Consider the following 27761-nt stretch of genomic DNA (forward strand, 5'->3'; position numbering starts at 1 on the left):
ATGGGCTCAGGGGTTTATGGGAACTGTAGTTCTGGCGAGGAAAGGCCTTCGTTTCAGCGCGTCCTCGGACTCCCTCTGGTGGATTCCTTTTACTTTTCTAGCTGGAAATCTCCCCCCGCCCCCATTCCTATTCGCCCATACAAAGCGCAGTGCGGGTGGAAGATGTGGGCGGGTTGCCAACCTCCAGGTGAGGCCTGTAGTTCTCCCGGAATTACAGCTGATTTCCACGCTACACAGATCAGCTCCCCGGGAGGAAATGCCTGCTTTGGAGGGTGGACTTTATGGCATTATATCCTACTGAAATTCTTCCCCTTCTCAAACCCTGACTTCCCCAGGTTCCACTCTCCAAATCTCCAAGAATTTCTCAATTTGGGATGACATTCCTAATGCCCCCCCCCAATTGGGAGGTGGGAGATAAACTGTGGTTACTCAGTAGGGGTGGTCCCTGTGTGTGTGTGTGGTACGTAGGGTTGCCAGCTCCAAGTTGGGAAATTCCTGAAGATCTGGAGAGTGAAACCTGGAGAGACCTGGAGAAAGTGGGGGTGGGGGGGAAGGACCTTGGCGTGGCATAATTCCATAGAGTCCACCCCTCAAAGTAGCCATTTTCTCAAGGGGAACTGATCTCTGTGGCCCGGAGACCAGTTGTAATTCCGGGAGATCTCCAGCCACTACCTGGAGGCTGGCAACACTAGTGGTACAGAAGAATATCTTCTGTCTAGTACATTTTTATCCTACCCCTATACGGCCTACAGGGTTCTCCCCTCCTCCATTTTAGCCTTACAATAACCCTGTGAGGTAGGTTAGGCTGAAAGAGAGACTAACTAGTCCAAGGTCACCCAGTGCACATGGCGTGGTGGGGATTTCAATCTGGGTCTTCCAGCTCCCAGTTAGCGCCCCCCCCCCCCCGACTCTCTCCCTGCATACACGTGGCCAAAGATAATAGATGGCTGAGTGGGTTGATATGAAAAGACCAGAAACAACAATAGTGGAACAACTTTTGATTAGGAATAGCTAACATCTCACATAATTGTAGAGCACACATTATAATTTCCCCAAACTCTTTATCAAGCTGGATGTTCAGTTAAGGGGGGGGGGGAGCGTGTTTCTAGAATTGCCAGGTCCCCTTAGGGAGGGGAGGACGTGGCACTCACCTTTTGAGAGTCCTTGCGTGTGTGCAAAGCTGGCATGTGCTCCTTGCACAGCGTGATGATGGAGTCACTTCGGAAGAGATGTCATCATGTAGGCCCCAGGAGCCCACCTGCGCGGGTACCATCACTCCTGGGAGTGATGCTGTTGTGCAGTGATAGGGGAGAGCCCCGGTGAGTCCCATTCTCCCACCAGCCAGGTGACAGGTCTGGGGTAGGGTTGCCAACCTCCAGGTAGTGGCTGGAGATCTCCCGGAATTACAACGGGTCTCCAGGCCACAGAGATCAGTTCACCTGGAGAAAATGGCTACTTTTGGGGGTGGACTCTATAGAATTATGCCATGCCATGGTCTTTTCCCTCCCCAAACCCCACCTTCTCCAGGTTTCACCCCCCCCCCCAGATCTCCAGGAATTTCCCAACTTGGAGCTGGCAACCCTAGTCTGGGGTGGGGGGCAGACACTGGAAGCTGGAGATCCCTTGCTCCCACCAAGGGGCTATACCAGGAGTGGAAACCCACAGTTCCGGAAAATACAGAAAAGACTATATACAATGTATACTAAATAAATTTTTATGAATAAAGAATAAAGTACAAAGTGTTCAAGTGCTAAATTTCTTAATAAATACAATTCAATTAATAAATACAGTCCAATAAATAATGTCTTCCAACAGTTCTCCACATTTAATAATAAATATACACTTAGAACAATAAATAGCTCTAGGAAAAGGCAGGGCTTTTTTTCAGCGGGAACGCGGTGGAACAGAGTTCCGGAACCTCTTGAAAATGGTCACATGGCTGGTGGCCCCGCCCCCTGATCTCCAGACAGAGGGGAGTTGAGATTGCTCTTCATGCTGCTCAGCAGCGCGGAGGGCAATCTAAACTCCCCCCTGTCTGGAGATCAGGGCGGGGGGCCACCAGCCATGTGACCATTTTCTCTAAGGGCAACTCACTGAGTTCCGCCACCTCTTTTCCCAGAACAAAAGCCCTGGGAAAAGGTAATTCCCTATACAAAAATATATACAAAAATAGTTACTGTGTGATTCAAGCAACGGCCAGTAAGTCCATGTAGATCAAAGGACAGAAGTCCAAACGCACATTCACATGCAGGGGGCAAATGTTTCCAATATAGCGGAGACGCCCCTAGTCAGCAATAGAGTCCGAAAATAAACATAGTGTATCAATAACAGAATAATCTCAGGGAGTGGTTATATTCACTTGGGCTGGTCTCATAATTGCTTTTTTTTAAAAAGAATTTCGATAAGCACATACAGTAGAGCTACAATAAAGATAATAAAACAATTTAAAAGATACATTCCACAAATTATTATATATTAAGATAACTATGTACATTGCTCTTTTTTTGCCTATTTTTATTTATAGGTTAAGATTGTTTTGATATATAACTGCTAGTAGAAATGTGACAAGCTTTTAATAAGTATTTGTTTTACTATTTACCAACATTTAGCTATTATCAACTACTTTAGTTATATATAGAATAAAGATTCCCCCCTTATTTTCTCCCATAACCCCCATAGCCCCCCCCCTCACCACCTTTTCCCTCTGTGAGACTGAAATGGTTAAACAGTTGTTAAATACCTCATGCTTTCCTACTCGCAATGGCCATACAGAAGCTGATGAAGATACTGTTGTTTAAGTTGCCATAGATGCTTCTAAAAGCGCTTATTTGTTCACTCACCTCCCCCCTTTCCCTTTCCCCTTATCTCCCACTTCCCTCTTTTATTTTGTTTTTTAGGATTTACAAGTGCTTCCCCTTATAAACCTTTACTCTCTCCCCTTCTATTAAAGCTAACAGAATATAACACAATTGAATATTACAGCTCACTATAACTGGTGTGTTGATTTTTACACACCTGTTACTGGTTCTAACCCAGTACTAAAGAGCTATAAAAAAACAAAATAGAGGAGCAAACATTGGGAGGTCCGTTCTCTCCGGACCCCAAGCCCCTATAATGTTGCTTAATAATGTGCTTCATTTTATAACGTAGGTAAATCTGTTACTGAGAAGGTATAGTCATCTGGTTTTCCTTAATTGGAGCAAACAGGAATCTTGCTTCCTTTGTATGGGGAAGGCGCTTGAGACATTTTCCTTTTTTGTGGATTCTTATCACAGTTCTTTGGTGCTTCTAAGTTGATATTCTGCAAAAGGGCCAATCCTGATTTCGAATCAGTGGCAATGTAGTATTTACTTTGATGAAACACAAGAAGTTTTATAGAGGTTACCCATCTATAGTGAATATTTGCTTGTTTCAGAACCTCTATTGTTGTCTTGAGTTCTTTTCTTTTACTGACCTTACTGAGTAAGTCTGTAAATACGAGGATGGGAGTGTTTTTGAATAAAATCGAGCCTTCTAGCTTCATCAAGTATTCTCTTTCGAATTCTTTGACCCGGAAATTCTGCTAGGATGTCTCTTGGACAGTTTCGTTGTTTGTTTGATCCCATGCAATAAGCTTTTGATATTTCCAAAGCCATTCCATCTTCCAAATGAAGGGATTTTGCTAGCCATGATGATACCAATAATGATGAAAGATCTTGTTTTGTTAATGATTAATCCAGGCCTCTAAATGTAATATTTCATTGTCTGGCCATGATTTCTAATTTTAGAATTCTTTCTTGAAGGATATTATTTGCTGTTTGAAAGTCTTGCACATCGCTTTGCGCTGCGATTCCGAGATCTAAAGCTTTTTCGGCTTTTTGATCTGTTTTGTTTAAGTCCGTTTTCATTTCTGCTAGTTGAGCTGCAATTGGTTGTAACAATAATGCCATTCAGTTTAAGATATTACATTCTAACTTTGCAAGTTGTAAAGATAAAGTAGGCTCAAATTCATTTGCTGAAATTGCGTCATTTTTTTGCTCATCCACCATATTGGATTGTCTGTCGTGTTCTTTTCTTGCAGCGTGATTTGACTCAGTGAAGGAAAAAAATCCTGAAGGTCTTTTTACAGCTTTAGAAAATATCTTTTTTTTTTTGCTGTTATTTTGTTTACCCATGTTAGGGATAGTAACAGGGAAGTTATAGTGCTATTTTCTGAACTTTGGGCTTGGGAGAGATGGAGATCACTCAACAAACATCCATCTCCAACAACTCCGATGCCACGCCCCCCCCCCCCCAATTGTTTTTTGATTATGGTTTAGATTGGTAAAGAGAATGGTAACACCTTAAAGACTAATCAACTTTACTGTAGTATAAGCTTTCGAGAACCACAGCTCTCTTCGTCAGATGCATGGATAGTATGAAGAAACTGGCCAGATATATATAGGTGGTGAGGAGAGGGGGGAGTAGATGCCAATCAGTTTGTTTCTGATAATGAGATCAGTTTGCATCTGATAATGAAATCAGTTACTTCTGATAATGAGATAACCACTCATAGTCTCTATTCAATCCAAGTCTGACTGAGTCAAATTTACATATGAATTCCAATTCAGCAGCTTCCCGTTGGATTTTGTTTTTGACAGGTTTCTGTTGAACTACAGCGACCTTTAAGTCCTTGATGGAATGTCCTGGTAGATTGTTCTCCCTCTGGTTTCTGGATGTTGCCATTTCTAATGTCAGATTTGTGTCCATTTATTCTTTTGTGCAGAAGTTGGCTGGTTTGTCCAATATACAGAGCAGATAGACATTGTTGGCACATGAGGGCATATATCACGTTGGAGGATGAGCAGTTGTAAGAGCCAGAGACAGTGTAGTTGATGCCACTGGGTCCTGTAATCGTATTACCTGGGTAGATATGAGGGCAGAGTTGGCATCTGGGTCTGTTGCAGGGTCTGGTACCTGTGCTGGTGACTCTGCTGGCCGATTCATGGTTGTTAGTGAAAAGTCGTTTCAGGTTGGGGGGCTGTCTGTAGGCAAGGAGAAGTCTTCCACCCAGGACTTGTGGGAGAGAGGCATCATTTTCCAGGATGGGTTGTAGATCACTGATGATACGTTGGATGGGTTTGAGCTGGGACTGGGGATCCTCAACCTTGTTGAGCCTGCAGATACGTCAGGAATTTTGAGAAAGAATAGTGGTCACCAACTTAAAAGACTGCAAAAATAATGAGATCAATCACAAAATAGCTGACACAGGGGAAGGGCAGATCATGAAACATTGAGAAGTTCCACCAAATGGGGGCATGTTCTAAGCCAAACATCCTCCTATGATGAAGGGAGCTGGTTCTGGACATACTCGCTCTGCAGATGAAGAAGTCATATCTCCTGGGTATCTCGTGCAACTGGAGAGGTTAAAAATCTCTTGCTCTCTTTACAATTCAAGCCTTTGCTCTTTTTTAAAAAAAAATACTTTTATTGTTGTAATTTTCCAATTATAAAATTGCATGATAAAAATTAAATTTAGAAATAATGACTACAAAGACAAAAACCACACTTAATATCCCCCTACCCTAAGGTTTTATTGTTACAGTCAAAGACCAGCACAACACAGAAGCAGGGAAGCACACCACCCCAAATCATGATCCAAAAGTACAAAATCAACATATGATTAAAATATGATACCAATATACATTAATGGTTAACCCTACCCTAAGAAACAACTTTTCACTAATGATTGGTTCAGGAATGTCATGGACAGGTAACTCTGAGAAAGTTCAGAGGCACTTTGACTGTCTACATTGACCTGTCAGATGCTGCTGTCATGTTTTTAGAAAACTGCCACAAATCACATCTGTAAAAGAGAGGCATGTAGTAAGGGAAAACTCTGGAATGCAACAGGTTAGCAAAGATTTTGTCTGGTTTATCTGAGTGAATGAATGATGGTAGTGAGCAATTCAATACCTACTGTGAAAGCAATCATCACAGTAGTTATCTCTTAAGTACTTGTCCATGCAGTCTTCCCTTGTTTTGGGATATTTTTGTCAGGGCTTGCTGCTGCTGCTGCCACTGGGCGGGGCGCCAGCATGCCCGGCCCTGACATCAAAGGTGTGTCAGGGATGCTGCAGGACCTGTGGAAGGAGGGGCAGTATACATCACCCAGTCTCCCTCTCAGTCCACTCGCTGGCCTGCTCAACCTGATCCAGTCCTTGCCTCTCCTCACTGTGCTCCAACTCCACTCCATCACTCCTACACAACCCACCACACCCTGTGGGTGGACTTTCCTTATATCCTACTCCTCATCCCAGGCTCCACCTGCCAGGCCACACCCCTCCTTTGCCTTCCAGCATTGTCCTGGGCTGCCTCAAGCAGTTGCAGCTGGGGTAGCTGATTTGGCTGCATTGGCCTGCTACAGCTGTGTCTCGTTGGCTGGCTGTTAAGCCTCTCTGGCTGAGCTGATTGCTGAAGGCAGGCCCAGCTGTGGCCCCTTGGCTGGCTGCCCAGCTTCTCCAACAGAATGCCTCAGGCAGCTCCACCTGGAGTTGCTTTGCTCCTGGCATCCCCTGAGCCAGGTTATTGCCTTCTAGCTGGGCTATAGGCTGGGGCGTGGCTCTGAGCTGCTGTGGCTGCTTCTCCTCCCTGGCTGGTAAGGCCTCCATTTGGATAGCTGCTGGGGCCCTGTCTGCACTGCCTTTGCTCTCTCCCTCTGCTCTGACTCCCTCAGGGTTGACCCCACTCTCCCTGCTTGGCCCCCTATCCTCCCACTGGAGGGTGGGGCTAGCTGGCCTCCACCTGCCCCTTCTAGCCCTCTGGGGCTTGGGAGCTTCTCTCCCTTCCTTTTGAGTAGGTAGGTCCAGGCCCTGGGGGTCTGCTGGGGCAGCTGGGCGGCTGTCTCCTGGCTGTCTCCTCCCCTCTCCTCTCGGCAAGTCCAGGGGCTGGCCTGCAGACCCCGGACAATTTTCATTTTGCTTTGCTTTTTTCAATTTCCCTTGCATGAAATAAAAATGCATTTTTAGGGGAGATATTGCAAGGGCATAATGCTAATTATTTGAGCATAATGGGAGCAATTGCTGTGGGTGAGGGCCCTGGAGGCGATGCCAAGGAGTCAGCTCAGCTGACTCCATGGCTATTATCCTCAGGACTGGGGAGGGAGACTGCTGGGCCAAATCCAGAATGGCTGCCTGTGCACAGATACCATCCAGTACTTTGGACTTTGCCTTTTGCTTGGTACATAACCTGGTGCTTTTCCAGGCTATCCAGAACCTTTGTACAATTTCTGTAGTGGGAGGAATGGGAAAGGGTGTTTGGTTCAACAGTTGCATGCAGTGAACAGGCCTCGCCTTCTGAGTTTCAAGGGCTGTCGTTTCAGACCAATTGAACAGCCCAAGTGTGAGGTGAAATCTGAGGTAAGCTGAGCCCTCTTTAAAAAGTGCATCTTTAACATTCTGTTTGAGTGAGAATTGGCTTTAAAATCAGGTAGTGGCTAGGGTTGCCAGCCTCCAGGTAGTGGCTGGAGATCTCCCGGAATTACAACTGGTCTCCAGGCCACAGAGATCAGTTCCCCTGGAGAAAATGGCTACTTTGGGGGGTGGACTCTATGGAATTCTGCCATGCCAAGGTCCTTTCCCTCCCCAAACCCCACTTTCTCCAGGTTTCACCCCTCAGATCTCCAGGTATTTCCCAACTTGGAGCTGGGAGTGGCTCAAATTGTAGTCAACCGTTTCCCAAGGAAGACGGATAAGCACATGATAACTTAAAGAGCATTGATTGACAGGTCTGTTGAAGCTCTGTTAAAATATAAATGTGCCTAATAACCAAATAAGAATATTGATTTACTTATTGGGAGCTTCCAGACAGTAGCCCTGATCTTTTTTCTTGCAATTGGTTCCTCCAATTGCACCATGATTGGGGGGATTGTTCCACACTTTGGGTTTTATGTGGAGTTTCCCTATGTGTCCCCCCCTGTCTTTTTCTTCAGATTATTCAGTTTGTAGTGATTCCTCCTCCTCGCCAGGTTTTTTTTGCCCTTGTGCTATGGTGCTGTTGTGAGGGAATGATACATTGAACATGCTCCCTTTGGGCCTGTGGTGTATCATTGAGGGCCAAGCTAGAAGTGGTGAATGACACTTGAATGGCAAGTGAACAGACTCACGTGTATTCCTCCTTGTTCACTTGCGCGCCACTTGCGCTCCACGTGATCACGTAGTGAGTCTGTTCACTTGCCAGGCAAGTGTAATTGGTCACTTGTAGCTTGGATCTAAGGGGATGTTGATTTAGGAGGTTATTGTTTTGGTCGTTCAAAGTATCCTGACACTTTTGCTGTCCCATTCTGTTCATTAATAAACAACTTTGCTGTGTTTATACTGGTTATGGCCACAAATTTCATTCACAGAAAGTGTGTGTGTGTGGGGGGGGGAATGGTTAATATTGAGGCAAATTCTGCTTAAGAATCACCTGACCCCCCCCCCCGTAAATTATCATTAATGCCAAGAAATGCTTTTGTAGCGATTTATGAATTGTTAATTGTGAACTTTTGAATAGATTATAAGACAGCTTAGCCTTTGCTGGCAGGTGTCCCATTAGTTGGTTTCTGTGGAGGGCAGGCTGGGCAGGACATTTCTGGGAAAAGAGGTGGTGGAACTCAGGACCGCACAATGACGTCACTTTGAGTCAGCTGGAACAAGGGGGGAGTTTTTTAAAGTTTAAATTGGCCTTGGCGAAAATGGTCACATGGCTGGTGGCCCCGCCCCCTGATCTCCAGACAGAGGGGAGTTTAGATTGCCCTCTGCGCCGCTTCAGCGGCGCAGAGGGCAATCTAAACTCCCCTCTGTCTGGAGATCAGGGGGCGGGGCCACCAGCCATGTGACCATTTTCAAGAGGTGCCGGAACTCCGTTCCACCGCCTTCCCTCTGAAAAAAAGCCCTGAGGTACAGTAATGAGAAGCACCCTGAAGCTTCTTTTCACCCAAGACTGAGAGTAGGGCAACGATTTCCCTTTCTCTCCAGGAGACCCCATGTACTCCTACAGGCTTGCCTTTCAGTATAGATTGCATGTTGAAAATGAGCCAAGCATACAGTGCTCTCAGAGCTTGAAAGTGGCACCCAGGCACATTGCTCAGGTGTACTTTTAGAAGGAATGTTCCAGGTGGGAGCAAGGAGGGGATTGGCTGCTTGTTTCTGATGTTCTGATTGGCCATTACAAGTTTGTTTAATGCATATTGCTGTTTTGATATATTGCCAGCATGCAAATTTAAAAAAAACAACACTGCTCACCACTGCCCACCAAACACAATGGCGAGGGGGGCAGAGCAATGAGAAACACACAGCCATTAGAGACAAGTGAAAAAAAAATCAAATTACACAGTTTCAGAGAAAAAGTGCAGGGGAAAACACATTTTAGAAAGAGTGGGAGAAAACAGGGAAAAGCTGGGACAGCAAGGGATAGCCAACCAAGCTGTGAGGGAATGGTAGGGGGAAAACAAAGGGAACTGAGACCAGAACATTAAGGCTGTCTGGAAGATGCCATAGTCCACTGTGACTGGCAGAGGGAGTCCAAAGACTCAGAGCCAAACTACAAGTGACGAATGACACAGGTTGGACACTTGTCAGCTTCCCTCAAGTTTTGATGGGAAATGTAGGCAGCTTGGCAGAATGTTGGACAAGTGACAGCTGAAAAGTCCATTGGACAGCAGTCGGAGAGCCAAGCTGCAAGACCAGGATGCCTACATTTCCCATCAAAACTTGAGGGAAGCTGACAAGTGTCCAACCTGTGTCATTCGTCACTTGTAGCTTGGCTCTCAGGTGGAGAAAGGTCCAACACCTGGTCTCTGAGGGATTGAGTATTGGACCTTCTGCACCCAAAGTGTGTGCTCTGCTACTAAGCTATGGCCCCTCCCTGTTGGACAAGGCAATATGAAACATCAAGATTATTCCTTGGTACTGGTAACTTGCGAGTGCCTGATGTAGCATAAAAGAGACACCCTGATGTCCACTGGGGCAGATTTCCTATAACTCTATGAAGCAGGAGAACCAAAAGCTGGATACTTGTGAGGCTTTTCTTGACTTTGGAGAACATCAACAAAGCTTGACAAGAGAAAGGAGCGCAGAAATAGAATGGAATGAAGGAAGACGGAACGTAGCCTAGAACTAGGGCGAATAGATGCAGGCAGAAAACAAGTGAGCAGCAGGGGTTTTTTTCTAGGAAAAGAGGTGGGTTTCCAGCACAGGGGGCAACTCCTGATGGGAGGTGGTGCCCCTGGTACCGCATGCGCAATCGCAAAGTGGCCACACACTCCCGGGACTGTGCAATGACATCACTTTGGGTCAGCTGGAACAAGGGGGGGGCGTTTTTTAAAGTTTAAATTGCCCGCAGTGAAAGTGGTCACATGGCTGGTGGCCCCGCCCCCTGATCTCCAGACAGAGGGGAGTGTAGATTGCCCTCCGCGCCATGGCGCGGAGAGCAATCTACACTCCCCTCTGTCTGGAGATCAGGAGGCGGGGCCACCAGCCATGTGACCATTTTCAAGAGGTGCCAGAACTCCATTCCACCGCATTCCGGCTGAAAAAAAGCCCTGGTGAGGAGAAAAGCCACTTAGTAGACTTTTTTTTGTTAGGAAGAGGTAAAAAATACTCTGCTCTTCTACCATCTTTCTATGATGGGCTCTGTCCTTTTCATCTGATCACCCTATCTGGAACAAAAATGAGGGTGCTTTGGGAAAGCTAAGTGTTACTGATAGAAGGCAGCTGCAGGCATTGGTAATGCTGTCCCTGGTTCTTCGAAGTTTTTGCAGTAGGATTACGGATTCTGCAGGCTTAGCTGAACCAGGCAGCTAGTGCAGCCCAGGAACCAAGGGTCTAATTAGAGGAGACACTGGGAGATTCATGATTGGTTCTTCCCAGAGTTTTTAAAGGTGAATAGCAGCTGCAAGTTGCTTCAACTAAAGGCAGTGAAATTCTCTTTGTGGCTCTGCCAACTAAAACCAACCTGGAAAAAAAAAATCAGGCTCACTATCTAGGTCTAGATCAAGATGGGTAGCTGAGTTAGTCTGTTTGTAGCAGTAGAAAAGAGCAAGAGTCCAGTAGCACCTATAAGACTAACAAAATTTGTGGTAGGGTAGGAGCTAAATAGCCCAGAGTTATTTATTTGATTATTTTGTCAGCTTTGATTGGTGAAACAGATGGAAAAGTTAAATTCCTCCTGCAAGCTGCAAACTGAATCAGGACCTTATAGGGTTGCCAGCCTCCAGGTGGTCGCTGGAGATCTCCCAGAATTACAATCTCCAGGCCATAGAAATTAGTTCCCCTGGAGAAAATGGCTGCTTTGGAAGGTGAACAATATATTATACCCTGCTGAGGCCCCTCCCTTCCCCAAACCCCACCCTCTCCAGGCTCCACCCCCAAAATCTCCAGAAATTTCCCAACCTGGACCTAGCAATCCTAGGGCCTTACACAACTATTGTTGGGCTTTTGAAAGTGCTGGCAACTTGGCATGGGTTGGTCGCAGGTCTCCTAGTGTCTCCTTTAGTTAACCCTCCAGAACCAAGCTAAAACTCAAGAAGTCACTGGCTTAGCTCTTGCAAGGATTATAGCTAAATAATGTAAGCAAATCACTTTTTCTGCACTTTAAAAATGCTAAATATTGTTACTATTCTGATTAAACTTCCGGAAGGTGTTTGAAACCCTTTTTGTCTGATTAATTATACATGTAAATGTAACTGTTCTCTGTAATTATTATAATTTCTATAGAGCCATTTGAATTTATGATGCTTTACAGAGGACAAAAAGACACCTCTCTGTTTTGAGGAGCTTCCTTCCTAAACTGGGAAATGACAAAAAGAGAAGAAGGAAGAGACACACACAAGGATAAAGGTTGGGGGGGGATGCATTCATTTCAGTTATTTCATAGGCTTACAGTGCAATCCTATGGAGAGTTACTCCAGTCTAAGCCCATTGAAGTCAATGGGCTTAAACTGGAGTAACTCTCCATAGGATTGCACTGTTAGAGTCTCTCTACACAAGACATCTTACATGGGGATGCTTTGCAGTGCATATGTCTCCACAACGAGAGAGCAAGTGTAAAGATCTTACACTTGCTCTCCCATTGTGGAGACATATGCACTGCAAAGGAGACTGAGCCAAGCTACAAGTGATAAATTACACTTGCCTGGCAAGTGAACAGACTGACATGTATTCCTCCCTGTTCACTTGCCATTCACTTGATCAAGTGGAGCACAAGTGAACAGCAAGTGAACAGGGAGGAATACACGTCAGTCTGTTCACTTGCCAGTCTAGTGTAATTCATCACTTGTAGCTTGGCCCAGAGTACACTTGAACAGAAGACCACACAGAAAGTAAGTCACTTGATCCAGAGGAGTTAGCCATGTTAGTCTGTAGTAGCAAAATATAAAAGAGTCCAGTAGCACCTTTAAGACTAACCAACTTTACTGTAGCATAAGCTTTGGAGAGTCACAGTTCTCTTCGTCACTTGAGTGTCCCCGTGTAAGATGTCTTGTGTAGTGTAAGAAGTCTCAGTTTCAGTAGGAACAGAGAGTAAGGGCATTGCTCTAGAAGTGTGGGAAAGGTTAAGAAAATATTTGAAGGATGTCAGCTGGGAAGGAGTTCAAAATATGAGGGGTAATAAGAGAGAGTGGACCTAGAGTGCAGGAGACCTTTGGACAACTGAGAGTGATGGACCTAGAGCAATCAAGGTCCTGTGTGGTAATTTATTGGGCTATGGGAGTGGGGAGATAAGGAGGGCAAAGCCCTGGAGAGCTTTGAACTTTTGAAGGTAAGGAGGAAGAGTTTGTGTGTGGTTCAGCCGTGGACGGAATGCAAACATAGAGATAATAAGAAGGAGAATACCTGGTCAGAGTGAAGAAAGAGCTGAATTATTTTGGTGGGGGAATGTTGGATAGATGGGAGGGGAAGTTATTCAAGGTGCAGCAAATAGAAGACCTGAGAGGAGCAGACTGAAGTACTGGAACTTTAACCAAAGTTTGTTGCCAAGGTGGTGGATCTCTTTTTTACAAGAAAGAACGTGGTAGCAAACAATATGAAAAGCAGAGGAGGAGGAAAGTATCACAAACAAGACCAAGGCTCTGTTCCTGTTTTATGGAGTAACTTTGTTGACTGATGTGGAGAATACAAGGAAGAGGAAAGACTTGGATGCAAAGATGGGATGTTCATTAACAAAAGTACTGAGTTTGGGACAGTAATGAGACATCTGAGTGGAGATAGGCAGGTGTCTGGAGTTGCAGATTAATAGAGGGAGGCAGTTCAGGATAGAGAGGTAGAATTGAGCATCATAAAATTATAGGTGTGTCACAGTCCTGGACGCCCTACCCTGGGGGAAGAAGGGGTGGAACGGGACACAGCCCTAAAGGCCGCCACTCAAGTGCAGAGCTAAGGAGAGAGCTACTTGGGCCTGCAAGAACAAGAGACGAGCAGACAGGAGGGAAGCCAAACAGTATTAACTCCCTGTGGAGCAAAGGCCTCCTCTGGGTTAAAAGCATTCTTGAGAGAAAGGGCCTGCTCAGGAGTAGGAGCAAGGAAGGAGGAACTGGGAGGAGCCAAGGGAAAAGGGATAAATGGCCCTAGCCAGGGTTTTTTTTCTGGGAAAAGAGGTGATGGAACTCAGTGAGTTGCCCTCTGAGAAAATGGTCACATGGCCGGTGGCCCCGCCCCCTGATCTCCAGACAGAGGGGAGTTGAGATTGCCCTCTGCGCTGCTCGGCGGCGCGGAGGGCAATCTCAACTCCCCTCTGTCTGGAGATCAGGGGGCGGGGCCACCAGACATGTGACCATTTTCAAGAGGTTCCGGAACTCTGTTCCACTGTGTTCCCGCTGAAAAAAAGCCCTGGCCCTAGCTGAAGGGGGGGGGGGGTATAGTATCTGGCTGGAAGGGAGATGTGAGCAGATGGCCTTTGCAGTATAACAAGCCTCCTGGATACATGGAAGGGGAAATTCCTTGTCCTGAGAGAAGCCTAGAGGAACTTTCCCCACTTGACACAGTGGGGTTCGGGCCCGGACAGGAGCTTAAGGACCTAGGATGGTTAAACAGCCCCATCGTTTTGGTGTGATCAAGTAAAGAGAATGAGAGGTAGTGTGGCCAGGCTACAGGAGGATACTTATTAATCCCGAGAACCAGCATTGTGAAGGTGCAAAGTAATTAAAGTGCCATGGTAACTGTTCTGGTGTCTGAAGAAGGGAGCTCTGACTCTCAGAAGCTTATACTCTGAAAACCTTGCTGGTCTCTAAGGTGCCACGGGACTCAAATCCTGCTGTTCTTGTGTGTTGACTTCTCTTTGTGTACTGTGGAAAGCAGATGGCACCCCCACAGAGGGATATGGCCTCCGGCCCTGGGAGCATCGCAAGGTGGTAATGGATGCAGGGCTTTTTTTCTGGGGAAAGAGGTGGTAGAACTCAGTGGGTTGCCCTCGGAGAAAATGGTCACATGGATGGTGGCCACGCCCCCGATCTCCAGACAGAGGGGAGTTGAGATTGCCCTCCGCGCCGCTCAGTGGCACGGAAAGCAATCTCAACTCCCCTCTGTCTAGAGATCAGGGGGCGGGGCCACCAGCCATGTGACCATTTTCAAGAGTTTCCGGAACTCCATTCCACCGCGTTCCTGCTGAAAAAAAGCCCTGAATGGAAAGCATTGGATTTGTTGAAGTCACTCAAGGGTAAAAAGAGAATGGAAAAGGATGGTCTCTATTGACCCCAATGGAGCAAGAGGAAGCAAAGGAATAGCTTCCTTTTGTGGCATCATTGCTCATTCAATGTAGGTGAGAAGAGCCAGCAGAAGATGAAGTCATGGAAAACTAGCGTATGAAGGGAATGAAGCAGGAAAGGGTATAAAAGGTGACAGAGAGGTCAAGGAGGATGAAAAGTTGACCTTGAACTTGAGATATCTGCAGCTGAGGGATGGAACTGATCTTCATAGTCATAATAATAATAACAACATTAGATTTATATACCGCCCTTCAGGATGACTTAACACCAACTCAGAGCAGTTTACGAAATATGTCATTATTATCCCCACAACGAAACACCCTGTGAGGTGGGTGGGGCTGAGAGAGCTAGAAGCTGTGACTAGCCCAAGGTCTCCCAGCTGGCTTCAAGTGGAGGAGTGGGGAATCAAACCCGGTTCTCCAGGTTAGAGTCCCACTCTCTTAACCGGTACACCAAACTGGCTCTCATGTGGTTTCCATTAACAAGTTCCAACTTCTGCCAGGGTTCCAGGGTTCTCTGACAAAACTGTAGTAATTAAGAAACAGCACCGGATACCTACACCATCTCGCGATAGGTCTGGAGGGAATGAGCTGGCTGCCCCTGCGCTAATAGCATTGATCTGCGCTCAAAACCATACTGTATGTCTACTCTGAAAATGAAAACTTTGATGGAGCTGATCCCTGTTACCCATTTCTCAATAAAGCTAAACCACTTTGTTAATTTCCACAGAGCATTGCTAGTGTATACCAGCCAGTATTATGGGTTCATTGACCACATTGTGTAACACGACATTCACTCCGGAGAAGGTGCCCTGAGCTACTGGATATGCATGGCTTTGTTAACATTTATATGAGATTGTACATTAACCGAAAACGCTCTCCAAAGAGTGAATTTCTGTCTGATAATAGCAGAATGAGAACAGAGGGAATGCTGATTTTCTTTTAAAGAAAGACCTTTTCTGTTTTGCCTTAAGACCCAGCAAGTATGTGGCTTTATCTGGCAGTCCTGCTGGCTTTGTTCTTCCTTATCCGATGGTACCGAGAGAAGCAGACTGTGGAGAACCTGAGGGAGAAATACGTCTTCATCACCGGTTGTGATTCTGGTTTTGGAAACCAGCTTGCCAGGCAATTGGATTTGCAGGGCATGAGAGTCCTGGCAGGATGTCTTACCCAGAAGGGAGCTGAGGAGCTGGAGAGGGTCACATCTGACCAGTTGAGAACCACCATCTTGGATGTGACCAGCACAGAGAGTGTTGCTGCAGCAACCGAGTGGGTGAAAAGATGCGTGGGGAACAAAGGTATGGTGGCCAGTTACTCACTCCCAGGTTGCTAGGTTGTTGTGTATACACTCCCCTGAGTTCTCTGGAGGAAGGGTGGGAGAAAAAGACAAGATCATTGAGCCGGGGACTAAACTAGGTGGCATTTTGAGCTCTTCTAGTCCCAATGATCCCATAAGATCAGTCATCCACCCAGGGCTTCTTTTCTGGGAAAAGAGGTGGTGGAACTCAGTGGGTTGCCAGCACAGGGGGCAACTCCTGGCGAGAGGAGGTGCCCTGGTACCACATGCGCATGCGCAAAGTGCACGCACGCTCCCAGGACCACACAATGATGTCACTTTGGGTCAGCTGGAACAAGGGGGAAGTTTTTCAAAGTTTATATCACCCTTGGCAAAAATGGACACATGGCCGGTGGCCCCGCCCCCTGATCTCCAGAGAGAGGGGAGTCTAGATGGCCCTCCACGCTGCTGGAGCAATCTAAACTCCCCTCTGTCTGGAGATCAGGGGGGCCACCGGCCATGTGTCCATTTTCACGAGGTGCCGGAACTCCGTTCCACCGCGTTCCAGCTGAAAAAAAAGCCCTGCATCCACCCAATTTTTATTCCAAGCTTTAGTTCATCTTAGCTCCCAGGAGTCTTTCCCTTTGGCTTATAGAGGTTCACTATTGCAATCTTCTGAGACCTCTCAGTCCAGCACTGTTTCTTGTTATGAGATCAAATGATCCCTCTCCCTAATTACAAGCTCTGCTTCGCGTGGGCTGGGTTTCAGTATTGCTCTATTTGTGTATTCATCCCCTTCCTTCTCTACAGGGCTCTGGGGCTTGGTAAACAACGCTGGAGTTGTGCATCCTACAGCTCCCAACGAATGGCTGACCAAAAATGACTTTGTGAAAGTGCTTGATGTCAACTTAGTTGGACTGATTGATGTGACCCTGCATATGTTGCCCCTGGTGAAGAAGGCCAGGGGAAGGGTGGTCAACGTGGCCAGCATCCTTGGTCGGCTGTCTTTCTACGGAGGAGGCTACTGCCTGTCTAAGTATGGGGTGGAGGCTTTTTCCGATTGCCTGAGGTAATCCTTTTCTAACAGTAGCATGATCATGTACCAGGTAACCCCTCAAGCAGAAAGCAAGTGATCCATTTGGTGCTGTTAACTGGTTTTCTTCCTGCATGAGGAAACCAGGCAACTTTTAAAAATTAATGGAAGAAATTTTTAATTAGGTCTTTGTCAAGCTCTGTAGTAGAAGATATTTATCTAGTATTTGGGCTCCTCAGCAGATCTTTAGCTATCTTAGGCTCTCATTTTAAAGGGCTGCCCACTAGGTCACAGTGACCCATGCTGTTCACATCCATACTCATGATTAGACATGGGCACGAACAGGAAAAAAAAAGAACATGGTGTTCGTTGTTCGTTGCCATCCACATTGTTCGTTGCCATCCACAAACAACGAACACTGACGAACATGATCCTGTCATGAACATGTTCATTGATCATTGTTCGTGGGGGCCAGCAGGCTCTCCTCCAGCCATCAAGATCCCTACTGCACCACTCCCAGAAACCCTACCTGAGCAGGCAGCAGGAAATGTACCAGTAATAAATAATAGCTTGGCCCCAGAGCCTGGCTGCAGCCCTGGAACCTGAAGAGGTAGATCCCTATCCCACCACACAAAGAAAATTCAAGCTCCAATGCACTCACCCTGTCTCTCTAACAGCAGCTGTCTCTCCCTGAAAGCCAGAGCTGGGAGCTCCCCTCCCCCCTGGTCTCTTGTAACAAATTTGGAGCTCCAGTCCACACTTGGAAGGAAGATCTGCCTATCAAGCTAAATTGGGCTTAGATTGGGGTTTCCAGGGCAACATCAGGAGTTCAGACAGAGTTCAGACAATCTCTGCCTGAGTTGCCATGGGAACTGATTGCAGGTGCCAGACGAACAGCAATGAACAGCAATGAACAAGGCTTGCAATGACCTCCTGTTCGTTTAGAATGGGGCCCCACGAACAGCTTGTTTAGGAACAGCAGATTGGGCTGTTCGTGGGTTTTTTTTAGTTCGTATTGCTGTTCGTGCCCATCTCTACTCATGATCTGTTGCTATTCTTCAACTCTCCGCATACATTAGCTTTCACTTCCAGATTCAAAACTGAGGGCCTGCTTCTGTGAATATTCCATTGTGTGATACAGAGGACAAAAAAAATCTTTACTGCATTATCTCCTGGCAGTGTCTGCCATGGCAGTACTGTAAGTCACTTAATCATGACAATACTGTAAGTCACAAAATCAAAGGGTGAAAGCAGAACGCAGCTGAGTGCATGTTTTCTTGGTACCCTTTTAACGGATTGCTTCAGATTGCATGCACTAACACTAAACTAGTAGGCATGAGTGCCTTGAAAAGAGCAAGCTGGATATTATTAGGGCCAATTTTGTAAAAAGTACAGAATACTCAAAACTACTTTTGGCACAGTGCAGCTACATCGACCAGAGATGCACCAGCTGCTCAACAGAGGAACTATTGCTAAATATGGATGATTTACACATACACATACACATACAGTCACTTTGGTGTAGTGGTTAAGAGCGCGGGACTCTAATCTGGAGAACTGGGTTTGATTCCCCACTCCTCCACTTGAAGCCAGCTGGGTGACCTTGGGTCAATCACAGCTCTCTCAGAGCTCTCTCAGCCCCCACCCACCTCACAGGGTGATTGTTGTTGTAAGGATAATAATACCATACTTTGTAAACCACTCTGAGTGGGTGTTAAATCATCCTGAAGGGCGGTATATAAATCAAATATCATTATTATTATATATTATTATTATTAATATACACAGGGGAACCCTCCCCCACCCAGCAGTGGTCCTATCCTGACCATTTCAGGCCTGAATACCCACCAGTCACATGGGTATTTTTAAGAGGTGCTGGCCGAAATGGGCCTGAAACAGCCTGGACTGGGCCGAAATTAGCCTGGACTGGGCCACTGTCCAGGCTGTTTCAGGCCCATTTTGGCCCAATTTGGGCTCGAAAGGGCCAGGATCAGGCCACTGCCGGGCGGGGGAGGGTTCTCCTCGCCCAGCAGTAGCCCGTTCCAGGCCAAATTTTGGGCCCAATTTAGCCCAATTTGGGCCTGAAATGGCCAGGATCGGGCCGCTGCCAGGCAGAGGAGTGCTCTCCCACACGGCAGCGGCATGTTCCAGGCCAATTTGGTCCCAAATCACACACCCCCTGGAGTGTGGAGCGCTCCCAGGGTGACCACAGCCTGCGTGATGACATCACTTCCCAGAAGTGACATCATTGTATGGTCCCGGGCATGCGCACACTTCGCACATGCATATATGGTACCCAGTGAATTCCACCACCTCTTTTCTCGGAAAAAAGTATACACATACATATATTTATCAGATGAATTTGTTTTTTTAAAAAGTAGAATGCAGGAAAACAATTATAAATTAGAACATGCAGGAAGATCCCAACAGGACTATTTGGGTGAAAATACAGTATCTCAGAAGACACCGGGACTCTCCAGGGCTGCAAGTACCTTACAGTCCAGTGTTCATATAAAAAGAATCAGTGTAGTGTTGTAGTTTGCGTATTAGACTAGAGCCAAGGAGATCCTGGGTTCAGATCTCCACTTTATCATGAAACTCACACGGTGACCTTAGACCGCTTACTCTCAGGGTCTAACCACCTGATACATTGGCCTTGTCTGTTCCCCAGGTCCTGTGAAACAGATGAGCACTGGGCATTGTGTCCTCTAGCGTGGGGGGACCTGATTCAGATTGCAGCACGCGGAGAGAGGAGTGTTCAGCCTCCCTCCACCCTCTTTTGACCTGAAACAGTTCCAGGCAGCTGCTATTGGATCTCCTGGAGAAACTTACGGTGTAGCCTGTCAATTTGTACAGACTTCCCCAGTGAGGCAAATATCAGCTCCGTAGAGCTGTTTCAGGTTGAGAAAATGGCATAATGCTTATGACCTTATGTCTCCTCTCCTCTCCCTGCCTGTTTGGGGCCAAAATCAACTTGCTGTGTAGTGCAGGAGCACTCCAGGGACCATCGAGCTGCCCTGGCCTGCTCGGAGTGCTTGGGGCCACTGCCATGCCAGGCCTTCCTGCTGCAGTGGCGGTGGCTGCAGGGCCTTGGGAGGGCTGTGCGGGTGTGCCAAGCTTTACTGCTGCCTCTGCGGCCACTGCAGCGCAACCCTCCAGAGGCCCCAAGGAGGCCACCGCAACAACGGAGAAGGCTGGCACAGCGGTGTGGCTCTTCCCACCTCCATGCCTGGCCTTCCTGTCACTGGTCTGGACCTTTCCAGGCCTCCAGAAGCCCCAAGGTGGTGGGAAGACTTAGTGACAGGGCGCCAGGCCTTCTTGCAGCTGTGTTGGGCTTTCCTGGGCCTCTGGAGGCCCTGAGGAGGCAGCGGGAAGGCAAACCGTGTTGCCTCTGATTCAGTTCTTATCCCCACAGAGTGTGCCTGCACGAGGATAAATGTGAGTCCTCGGCAACTGTTTTCCTCTTACGTCTTAGGATAATAAGAGACCACTGGAGACTTACAAAGTCTTTGTGCTATCTGTTTACAGCATTATGTGGCGAATATGGAGAAGCTCACAAACATCCAAGCCAGACCACATGAATCCATTCAACAGTATCCATTTCCCTTCAAAAGCACCTCCTTCTCCTTCTACCAGCTTTAGAACTCAGGACCCAGCTACACATTACATTTTACACAGGCTCCCAACAATCACTAGCAGCCATACTGCAGCTGCAAGTTCCCAGTGGCAACTCCATGTAAAAGGGCTTCATGGGCCTGATTCAGATTGGGATCCTGGCATGAGGTGGGGAGGGGCTCCTGACTCCCCACAAGCTGTTTCTTAGGACTGAGGGCAACATTATTTGCCTCACCGGCAGGCTGCATATACAAGCATTCAATGCACATACAGTTCCATAACAGGGCAAATAACCCCCAGAGGACCATTCTTGCTTCAAACAATGGAGCATGGGGTAAGGCAGGAGCTCCTCTTGCCGCTGTGCTGTGGTCCCCATATGAATTGGGCCCCTGCAGCACTTGTATAGGAGTTGCCACCATGGACTTGCTGCCGCAAGTGAACTTCTGTAAAATGTAATATGTATTTTGGCCCTCAGACTAGTTCCCGCCCCCTCCACTGGCTATGTTAAAACTTTAATCCATTTCTCTAGTTCTCATGTGAGCATTTTCAGGATGTCCTGCCTCAGTAGCCAACCATGGGAGGAGGCGCTGTGGCTCAGTTTACAGCATCTACAGTTAAAACGTATCAGGTAGTTGGTGTGTGAAAGACCTCTTCCTGACATCCATCAGAGTACAAAGTACTAACTTTTATAGACTAGTAGTGTGGACTAAAATATGTCGGCTAAAAAACACCAGTTAACCATCATTAGTAATCAAGTACTTCATCATTTGATATACCACAATAGCATTTCCATTACAATATTCACTGTTACCGAATATGGAAAGTGGAATCTCACATCAAAGAAGGTAAAATATCCATTACCCTCAAATGTAGTCTGTAAAGAGTGTTGGCACCTACTTTTCAGAAGCACCTCACAAAGCATCCGTGTGCATTTCTTACGACTGTCTGTTATTCATTGTTCTTTTTTCAGACGTGAGCTCCGTCTGTTTGGGGTGAAAATAGCCATAGTAGAGCCAGGCTACTTCCGAACAGGCATGACAAACCTCCAAAACCACCTCGACAGTGTGGAGCGGCAGTGGACCAACGTTCCACAGGAAACCAAAGACAGCTACGGCCAGACTTACTTTGACAACTGTGAGTCCCGTATACTTTCAGCATGGGAACAATGGAATGGATTTGCTGGTGGATTGAATCTGGGAAGAGCTATTCTGTTCAGCCGTTGGGATAAAGGAACTATAGTTTACTAGGCATTTCTGGGCTCTTCACTGAGCAAGGCCTTCCCAAACACCTCCAGGACAGGACATTTGTCTTTGATTCGTCCCTGGGGAGGAAATCCTATAATTTTAACATTACTGAGGATGGGAGGAGTGACACTTGCTATCTCAAGTAGCTCTCTTCAGAAAAGATGCTCTGAATCTGGAAAAATTCTGCCCGTTTCCCAAAATGTCGAAGAATGAGTAGGAGGCACCTTTTTGTGTTTATCTGTTATTTGCTGGGCAAAGCAGGAAGTATACTCCTCCTGCTTATGTCTCTCCTCCTTTCTGCAACACGTATAGATTGGAGGGCTATTTCGGGAGAATAGGGCCGTTTCCACACTGCTCACCTTCCCTCGGAATGATCTGGAACATCGCACAAAAAACGCGGAAGATCCCGTTTTCTCACGTGAGATTTGTGCGACGTCGCACAAATCTCGCACGAGAAAACGGGATCTTCCACGTTTTTTGTGCGATGTTCCGGGTCGTTCCGAGGGAAGGTAAGCAGTGTGGAAACGGCCATTGTCTGTCGCTGCAGAGCCCCGTTTTTCTGGAAAGCGAGCCGAGTTGCATAAGAATGGTCTCTCGACCACCAGGCAGAGAAGTTTGCAGACGTTGGTGGTTCTTTTCTTTTTGGAAGCCCTGTTACTGAGTGGGCTTTTGAAGGCTTATTTGCAAGGCCAGTCAGAAGTATGTGACAGCATCATTCCTGTGCGCCTTACATAGTCATCTCCTTGTCCCTTGCTATGGTTTTCTTCCAGTAATGGGCGAGAGGACAGGTATAGGTGGAATGTGGAAGAAGTAGGTTGGCCTGACTCTGTGCCATACCCAAGGCAATTGGCTTTCATCCTGCTGCATGTGTTTGTTGGCCACTATTTGGCTTTGGCATAGTCCCTCCTACTCATACATTCTTCAACATTTTGGGAAACAGACAGAATTTTTCCAGATGCAGTGCGTCCTTTTTGAAGAGAGCTGCTTGAGATACCAAGTGTTACTGCCAGGGGTTATTTCGTAGAAAAAGAGCTGGAGGAACACATTAGCATAACTCATTAGCATATGCCACGCCCCTTGACATCACCTGTCCTGGCTGTTTTGGACCCAGTCCTGGCCATTCAGGGCCCAAATTGGGCCCAAAATGGGCTAAAAATGGCCCAAAAGGGGCCCAAAACGGTTAGGATCGGGCCGCTGCTGAGTGGGAGAGTGATCCACCACCCGTCAGAGGCCTGATCCAGGATGTTTCGTCCCCAATCCAGGCTGAAACGGGCCCAAAATGGCCGAGAGTCAGGTGGGCGGGGCCACCTGACATGTGACCTCTTTGGGGAACTGCCGGAACTGCATTCCTGTGCGTTCCCCCTCGAAATGAGCCCTGGTTACTGCTATTCAGAGCTGGGGCTTCTTATTTCCTGTTCCATCAGATCTCATCACAGAGTCCTCCTCTTTTCTTTCCCCACAGATTACAAGCTGATAAAGGAGTCTCTCACCACCCTGTGCTCCACAGACCTGTATCTGGTCACTGACTGCATGGAACATGCCTTGACATCCAAGAGCCCCCGGACTCGCTATGCTGGGGGCTGGGATGCCCAGTTCTTTTACATCCCACTTTCTTACCTGCCCACAGAGTTGGCAGACCTTGTGCTGACATGGCAGTGGCCAAAACCTGCTCAGGCTGTATAAAGAGGGTAGAGTGGAAGATAGTAGGTGAGCAAGAAAAGGTTGCTCTCTTTCATAATGGATGTGTACCTTGAAACAACTGGGTGCAGATCTGTGTCCAATGTGAGAGGTAGCAATTTTGCCCGCATTGTATTGCCATTGGATTTGTTATCTCCTAATAACCAAAGCTATGAATTACCATTGGTAACTGTCTGAAGAAAAAAATGGCCTTGTCCCTTTAACAGAGGCTGAATGGGATGCTGCTTACCGGATGATGCTATTTCATGTCACGAAAATCTTCAACTGCCCGTTTAAGAACCTAAGAGCAGCCATGCTGGATCAAATGAAAAGGCCAGCTAGTCCTGCACTTTGTTCACACAGTAGCTAACCAGAAGCCTACAAGTAGGATGACACACATGTGCACACGTTAAGCCTCTATTAAAGGAATGGGACTTTTATCTCTAGGCCTGTTGGCCACCCTACTGTGAGTGCACCTGAGGAATGCCCACACAAATGCCTTCCTCCCTAACTGGTGCCCTTGAAGAAGGTAAGAATTCCTTGGGGATCATTAGCAAACTTCATCAGAGCTTGTTCTTAAACTTGGCCGTAAACAATATAGGTTCTTGGGATGCCACCTTTTTTCCTGGCAGGAGTCCATCTGTCTTAAGTATCAGCCAGAAATTTAACAAGTACAACCTTTCCCAGCTAAGAGATGTAGTAATGGGAACAGTTCCTCTTCATCTTACATTTGTCCCATTAAAGCTGCTCAAGGGAACTTAAGTGGTCCCCAGTCAGATAACCTTCCCTTACAGAATTCATAAAGGAACAAGAACTCTCAGGGCCAAGCTTCAAGTGATGAATGACACAGATTGGACACTTGTCAGCTTCCCTCGAGTTTTGATGGGAAATGTAGGCGTCTTGGTCTTGCAGCTTCGCTCTCTGACTGCTGTCCAATGGACTTTTCAACTGTCACTTGTCCAACATTCCGCCAGGCTGCCTACATTTCCCATCAAAACTTGAGGGAAGTTGGCAAGTGTCCAACCTGTGTCAGGTGTCACTTGTAGTTTGGCCCTCAGAAGTAAGAGTTACAGTTCTTTTTTTCAGAGCTATGGAAACAGGGAGGCAGAGCTTTGAGCATCATACTGCAACAAACTCCTCATCTTCTGGCTCTGTATGATTGCTGTGGAATTCCAGAAATGATACAGGTTTTGCCAGCCTTTTCAGGCAGCCTCTGGGGCAGATGTCTTTATGGTGGCTTAATATGTAGGAGTGAGCAGAAGCAGCTTTTCATGGCATGGAGGTACAATCACCTTCTAGTTCATGCAGATCAGGGTATTGCTCCACAGCTTAAGAATCTGGTTGGAAAACTGACAGCCCTGTTTTAAAAATGAAGGCTGTTCCTCACATACAGCAGACCTTCGCTGAGCAGCCACGTAAAGTGTTCCACTGTAGGCGGGACAATTAAGAAAGGGTACTGTTGCCCTACCTCCACCACTGTCTTTTTAAAAATGGAGCTTTCCTTTCTAGTGATGTGTGCATATCATTTTGATATTTCAGGCGTGTAGACATCTATGGCTGCTCTTTAGGGGGTTTCTTAACAATGTGGACCAATTTCTACAATTCACTTCACAGGTGATGTATGTATGTGTGCTATACACACTGGCTCTTGAAGTGACTTGGCAGAACTGCTTTTCTTGAGGTTAAAAGGAAAAAAAGTCTCTGTACCCTTCCATTAACTGCTTGTTTTATGGATAGATGGCCATGGGCATAATACAATATTGTTGATGGATCAATTTCTACTGTGTTGTCTAAGGCAAAATACCATTAAAACCAAGTCAGTTCTTGAATAACTCAGACAAGTATTGAAAAATAAGGTAAATATCATCTTTGGGTTAAAGTCTCCATGTATCAATGTTGCAGTATTTGCATTTCAGTCCAGAAGTTTTGTATAAAATTTATACTGGATTTACAGAGTAGAGATGGGCACGGTCCAGAAAACGGACCAAAATTCTGCATGGTCCAGCCCAGTTCGTGGTTCGTGAACACACAGTTCGTGGACTCACCTTTTTCACCAGTTTTGGTCCATCTGGGCTGGTTTGTCTGTTAGTCCAGACATACTGGCATCGATCTATCAATTCCCTAGGCAATGGAGGGCACGTCTACAGACCTTTTGCAGACCTTAAAAACTTAATAGGCAGCTCTGCCTGCCGAGCAAAGAGCTTCCATTCTGCAACGGAGGGTGGGGACATTCTGCAGCCAATCTTAGCCCTCAAAACTTTGATAGGCAGCTCTGCCTGCCAAGCAAAGAGCCCCCAGTCTGCAAGAGAGGGCGGGGATGTTCTGCAGCCAATCTTAGCCCTCAAAACCTTGATTGGCAGCTCTGCCTTCCAAGCAAAGAGCTCCCAGTCTGCAAGGGAGGGTGGGACATTCTGTAGCCAGTATGCAAGCAAGAAGCAAGGATTAATTCCTTAGGCAATGTCTGGGAAGGTGTTGGTGTGGTGAGTGAGAGGGCTCTTCCCCCACCCTTTTCTGTTTAATTTTGCATCATTGCAACTTTTTGGTGCTGCTAGCCAATGCAAGTCAATTGGCATTTGTGACTCCAGTATCTACTGGAAGTTTCCAGGGGACAGCCACTTTGGGGGACTGTAACTTGGACGTCTGAAATGCAATCTTGACCAAACTTGGAGGGTGGCTGGAGGGGAGGCTGCTTACGATTCTCTGCAAGTTTGGGCTCTTTGAGTATGAAGGGGGTGGAGCCAGAGCGCCTGGAAGTGATGGACCATGAACCGACGAACGGGTTCACAAACTGGGCCAGTCCGTTAAAAGTTTGTGGTCTGTAGTCCATGAAAATTGACAGACCACAAACTGGCGGTCTGTGCAGTTTTCCCAGTCCATGCCCACCTCTGTTACAGAGTATATCTCTATTGGTGGTGGGAGGAAGCAATACTTTTAAAACAGATATGTGAAAACAAAGGGGTATCTTTGTTTTAGAGCAACGCTCTAACCACTAAACATCTGAGCTGTATTTAAGACAGCTTTTCCCTCCCAGAGCTTATCTTTCACAGGTTAACATCCTTCTAACTGAGAGGGGTCAGAAGTTATTTATTCCAGGTATATAATGAAAACCATGTTTCCAGTCGATAATCACTCAGTATTATCTTTAAGACATTTATTAAAATATATCTAATCAATCTTTAAGCAGTGGAATATATACACAGATCACAAACATACAAATTATACTACCATATGTAAAAGATAACAGTAGCAAATAAGTATACATGTCATAATCCTTTATCCTATATATCTTGCATCTAAAAGATAAAATTAAAAAATCTCACCAAATTTAAATGTAAAGATCTCACCAAAGTGCCTTCTGAAAGATTAAATATTCTCATGCAACTCATGTTTGAGAGATTCAGGGGTCTTTGGATCTGCCTGTCCGATATAGGCTCAGAGCCAAACACACGAGAAGAAATACCCAGGTTCAGCACGTGTTCTCTTACCTCAAGGTTTGCCGGGATCTGTAGGCGTCCTGGAAGCTTAAAGTTTAGCATTTACAGAGCAGCAGGGAGGGAAATACAGGCGCCTGTATGTCCCTTCCCCTTCCTGCTGCTCTGTAAATGCTAAACTTGTTCTCTTACCTCAAGGTTTGTTGGGAAGTGTAGGCGTCCTGGAAGCTTAAAGTTTAGCATTTACAGAGCAGCAGGAAGGGGAAGGGAAATACAGGCGCCTGTATTTCCCTCCCTGCTGCTCTGTAAATGCTAAACTTTAAGCTTCCAGGACGCCTACAGATCCCGGCAAACCTTGAGGTAAGAGAACACGTGCTGAACCTGGGTATTTCTTCTCGTGTGTTTTGGCTCTTAGTGATGTGAAATCCATATGACCACAGTAAAACCTTCTAATTTATTTCTTCCAATGGCCTGAGACAAATTTCTCTCCACACACTTATGCAAACCTTTCTCATGGAATAAATGTTACAAATCAGTGAACTTCTTATTGTAAAGTTTTACCCCAAGCAACGATCCCGTCATAGAAGCTCATCTGTTCAGGAATGTACAGCATGAACTTAACTGAATAAACAACCTACCTTGCAAACATGAAAATGAGGCAATTTTCAAACCTGCTTCCCTTTTTGTCCGATTAATCATTTTATTGTCAGATGAGGGTCTGCAAAAAAACTGTCCAATGTATCTCACCATTCAAGTCACTACTTTAAAGGAGTATACTAACATCTTGA

The 27761-nt window shown here is 46.4% G+C and overlaps 1 protein-coding gene across 2 annotated transcripts; it reads left to right on the plus strand.

Annotated features, from left to right (window-relative positions):
- Positions 1-7247: 7247 nt before the first annotated feature.
- On the plus strand, positions 7248-27020 carry LOC129328144 (17-beta-hydroxysteroid dehydrogenase type 6-like). 2 transcript variants are annotated; one of them, XM_054976967.1, is made up of 5 exons: positions 7248-7376; positions 15672-15995; positions 16784-17042; positions 21592-21755; positions 23328-27019. In XM_054976967.1, the coding sequence occupies exons 2-5, from the start codon at positions 15683-15685 to the stop codon at positions 23546-23548; spliced, it is 957 nt and encodes a 318-aa protein (XP_054832942.1). In that variant the 5' UTR covers positions 7248-7376; positions 15672-15682; the 3' UTR covers positions 23549-27019. The 2 variants fall into 2 exon arrangements, with proteins under 2 accessions (XP_054832942.1, XP_054832943.1); XM_054976968.1 differs by lacking the exon at positions 7248-7376 and having other exon boundaries at positions 15498-15995; positions 23328-27020.
- The last annotated feature ends 741 nt before the right edge of the window (positions 27021-27761 follow it).

The sequence above is a fragment of the Eublepharis macularius genome, chromosome 4, assembly GCF_028583425.1.
Source record: "Eublepharis macularius isolate TG4126 chromosome 4, MPM_Emac_v1.0, whole genome shotgun sequence".
Taxonomy (NCBI): Eukaryota; Metazoa; Chordata; class Lepidosauria; order Squamata; family Eublepharidae; genus Eublepharis; species Eublepharis macularius.

What these genes read in the sequence shown, in the direction of transcription:
- LOC129328144 (XM_054976967.1), top strand. Translation starts at nt 15,683, where the DNA reads ATGTGGCTTTATCTGGCAGTCCTGCTGGCTTTGTTCTTCCTTATCCGA. An exon ending in AAGATGCGTGGGGAACAAAG is followed by an intron (nt 15,996 to 16,783) that starts GTATGGTGGCCA and finishes CCTTCTCTACAG; the next exon opens with GGCTCTGGGGCTTGGTAAAC. An exon ending in GCTTTTTCCGATTGCCTGAG is followed by an intron (nt 17,043 to 21,591) that starts GTAATCCTTTTC and finishes TTCTTTTTTCAG; the next exon opens with ACGTGAGCTCCGTCTGTTTG.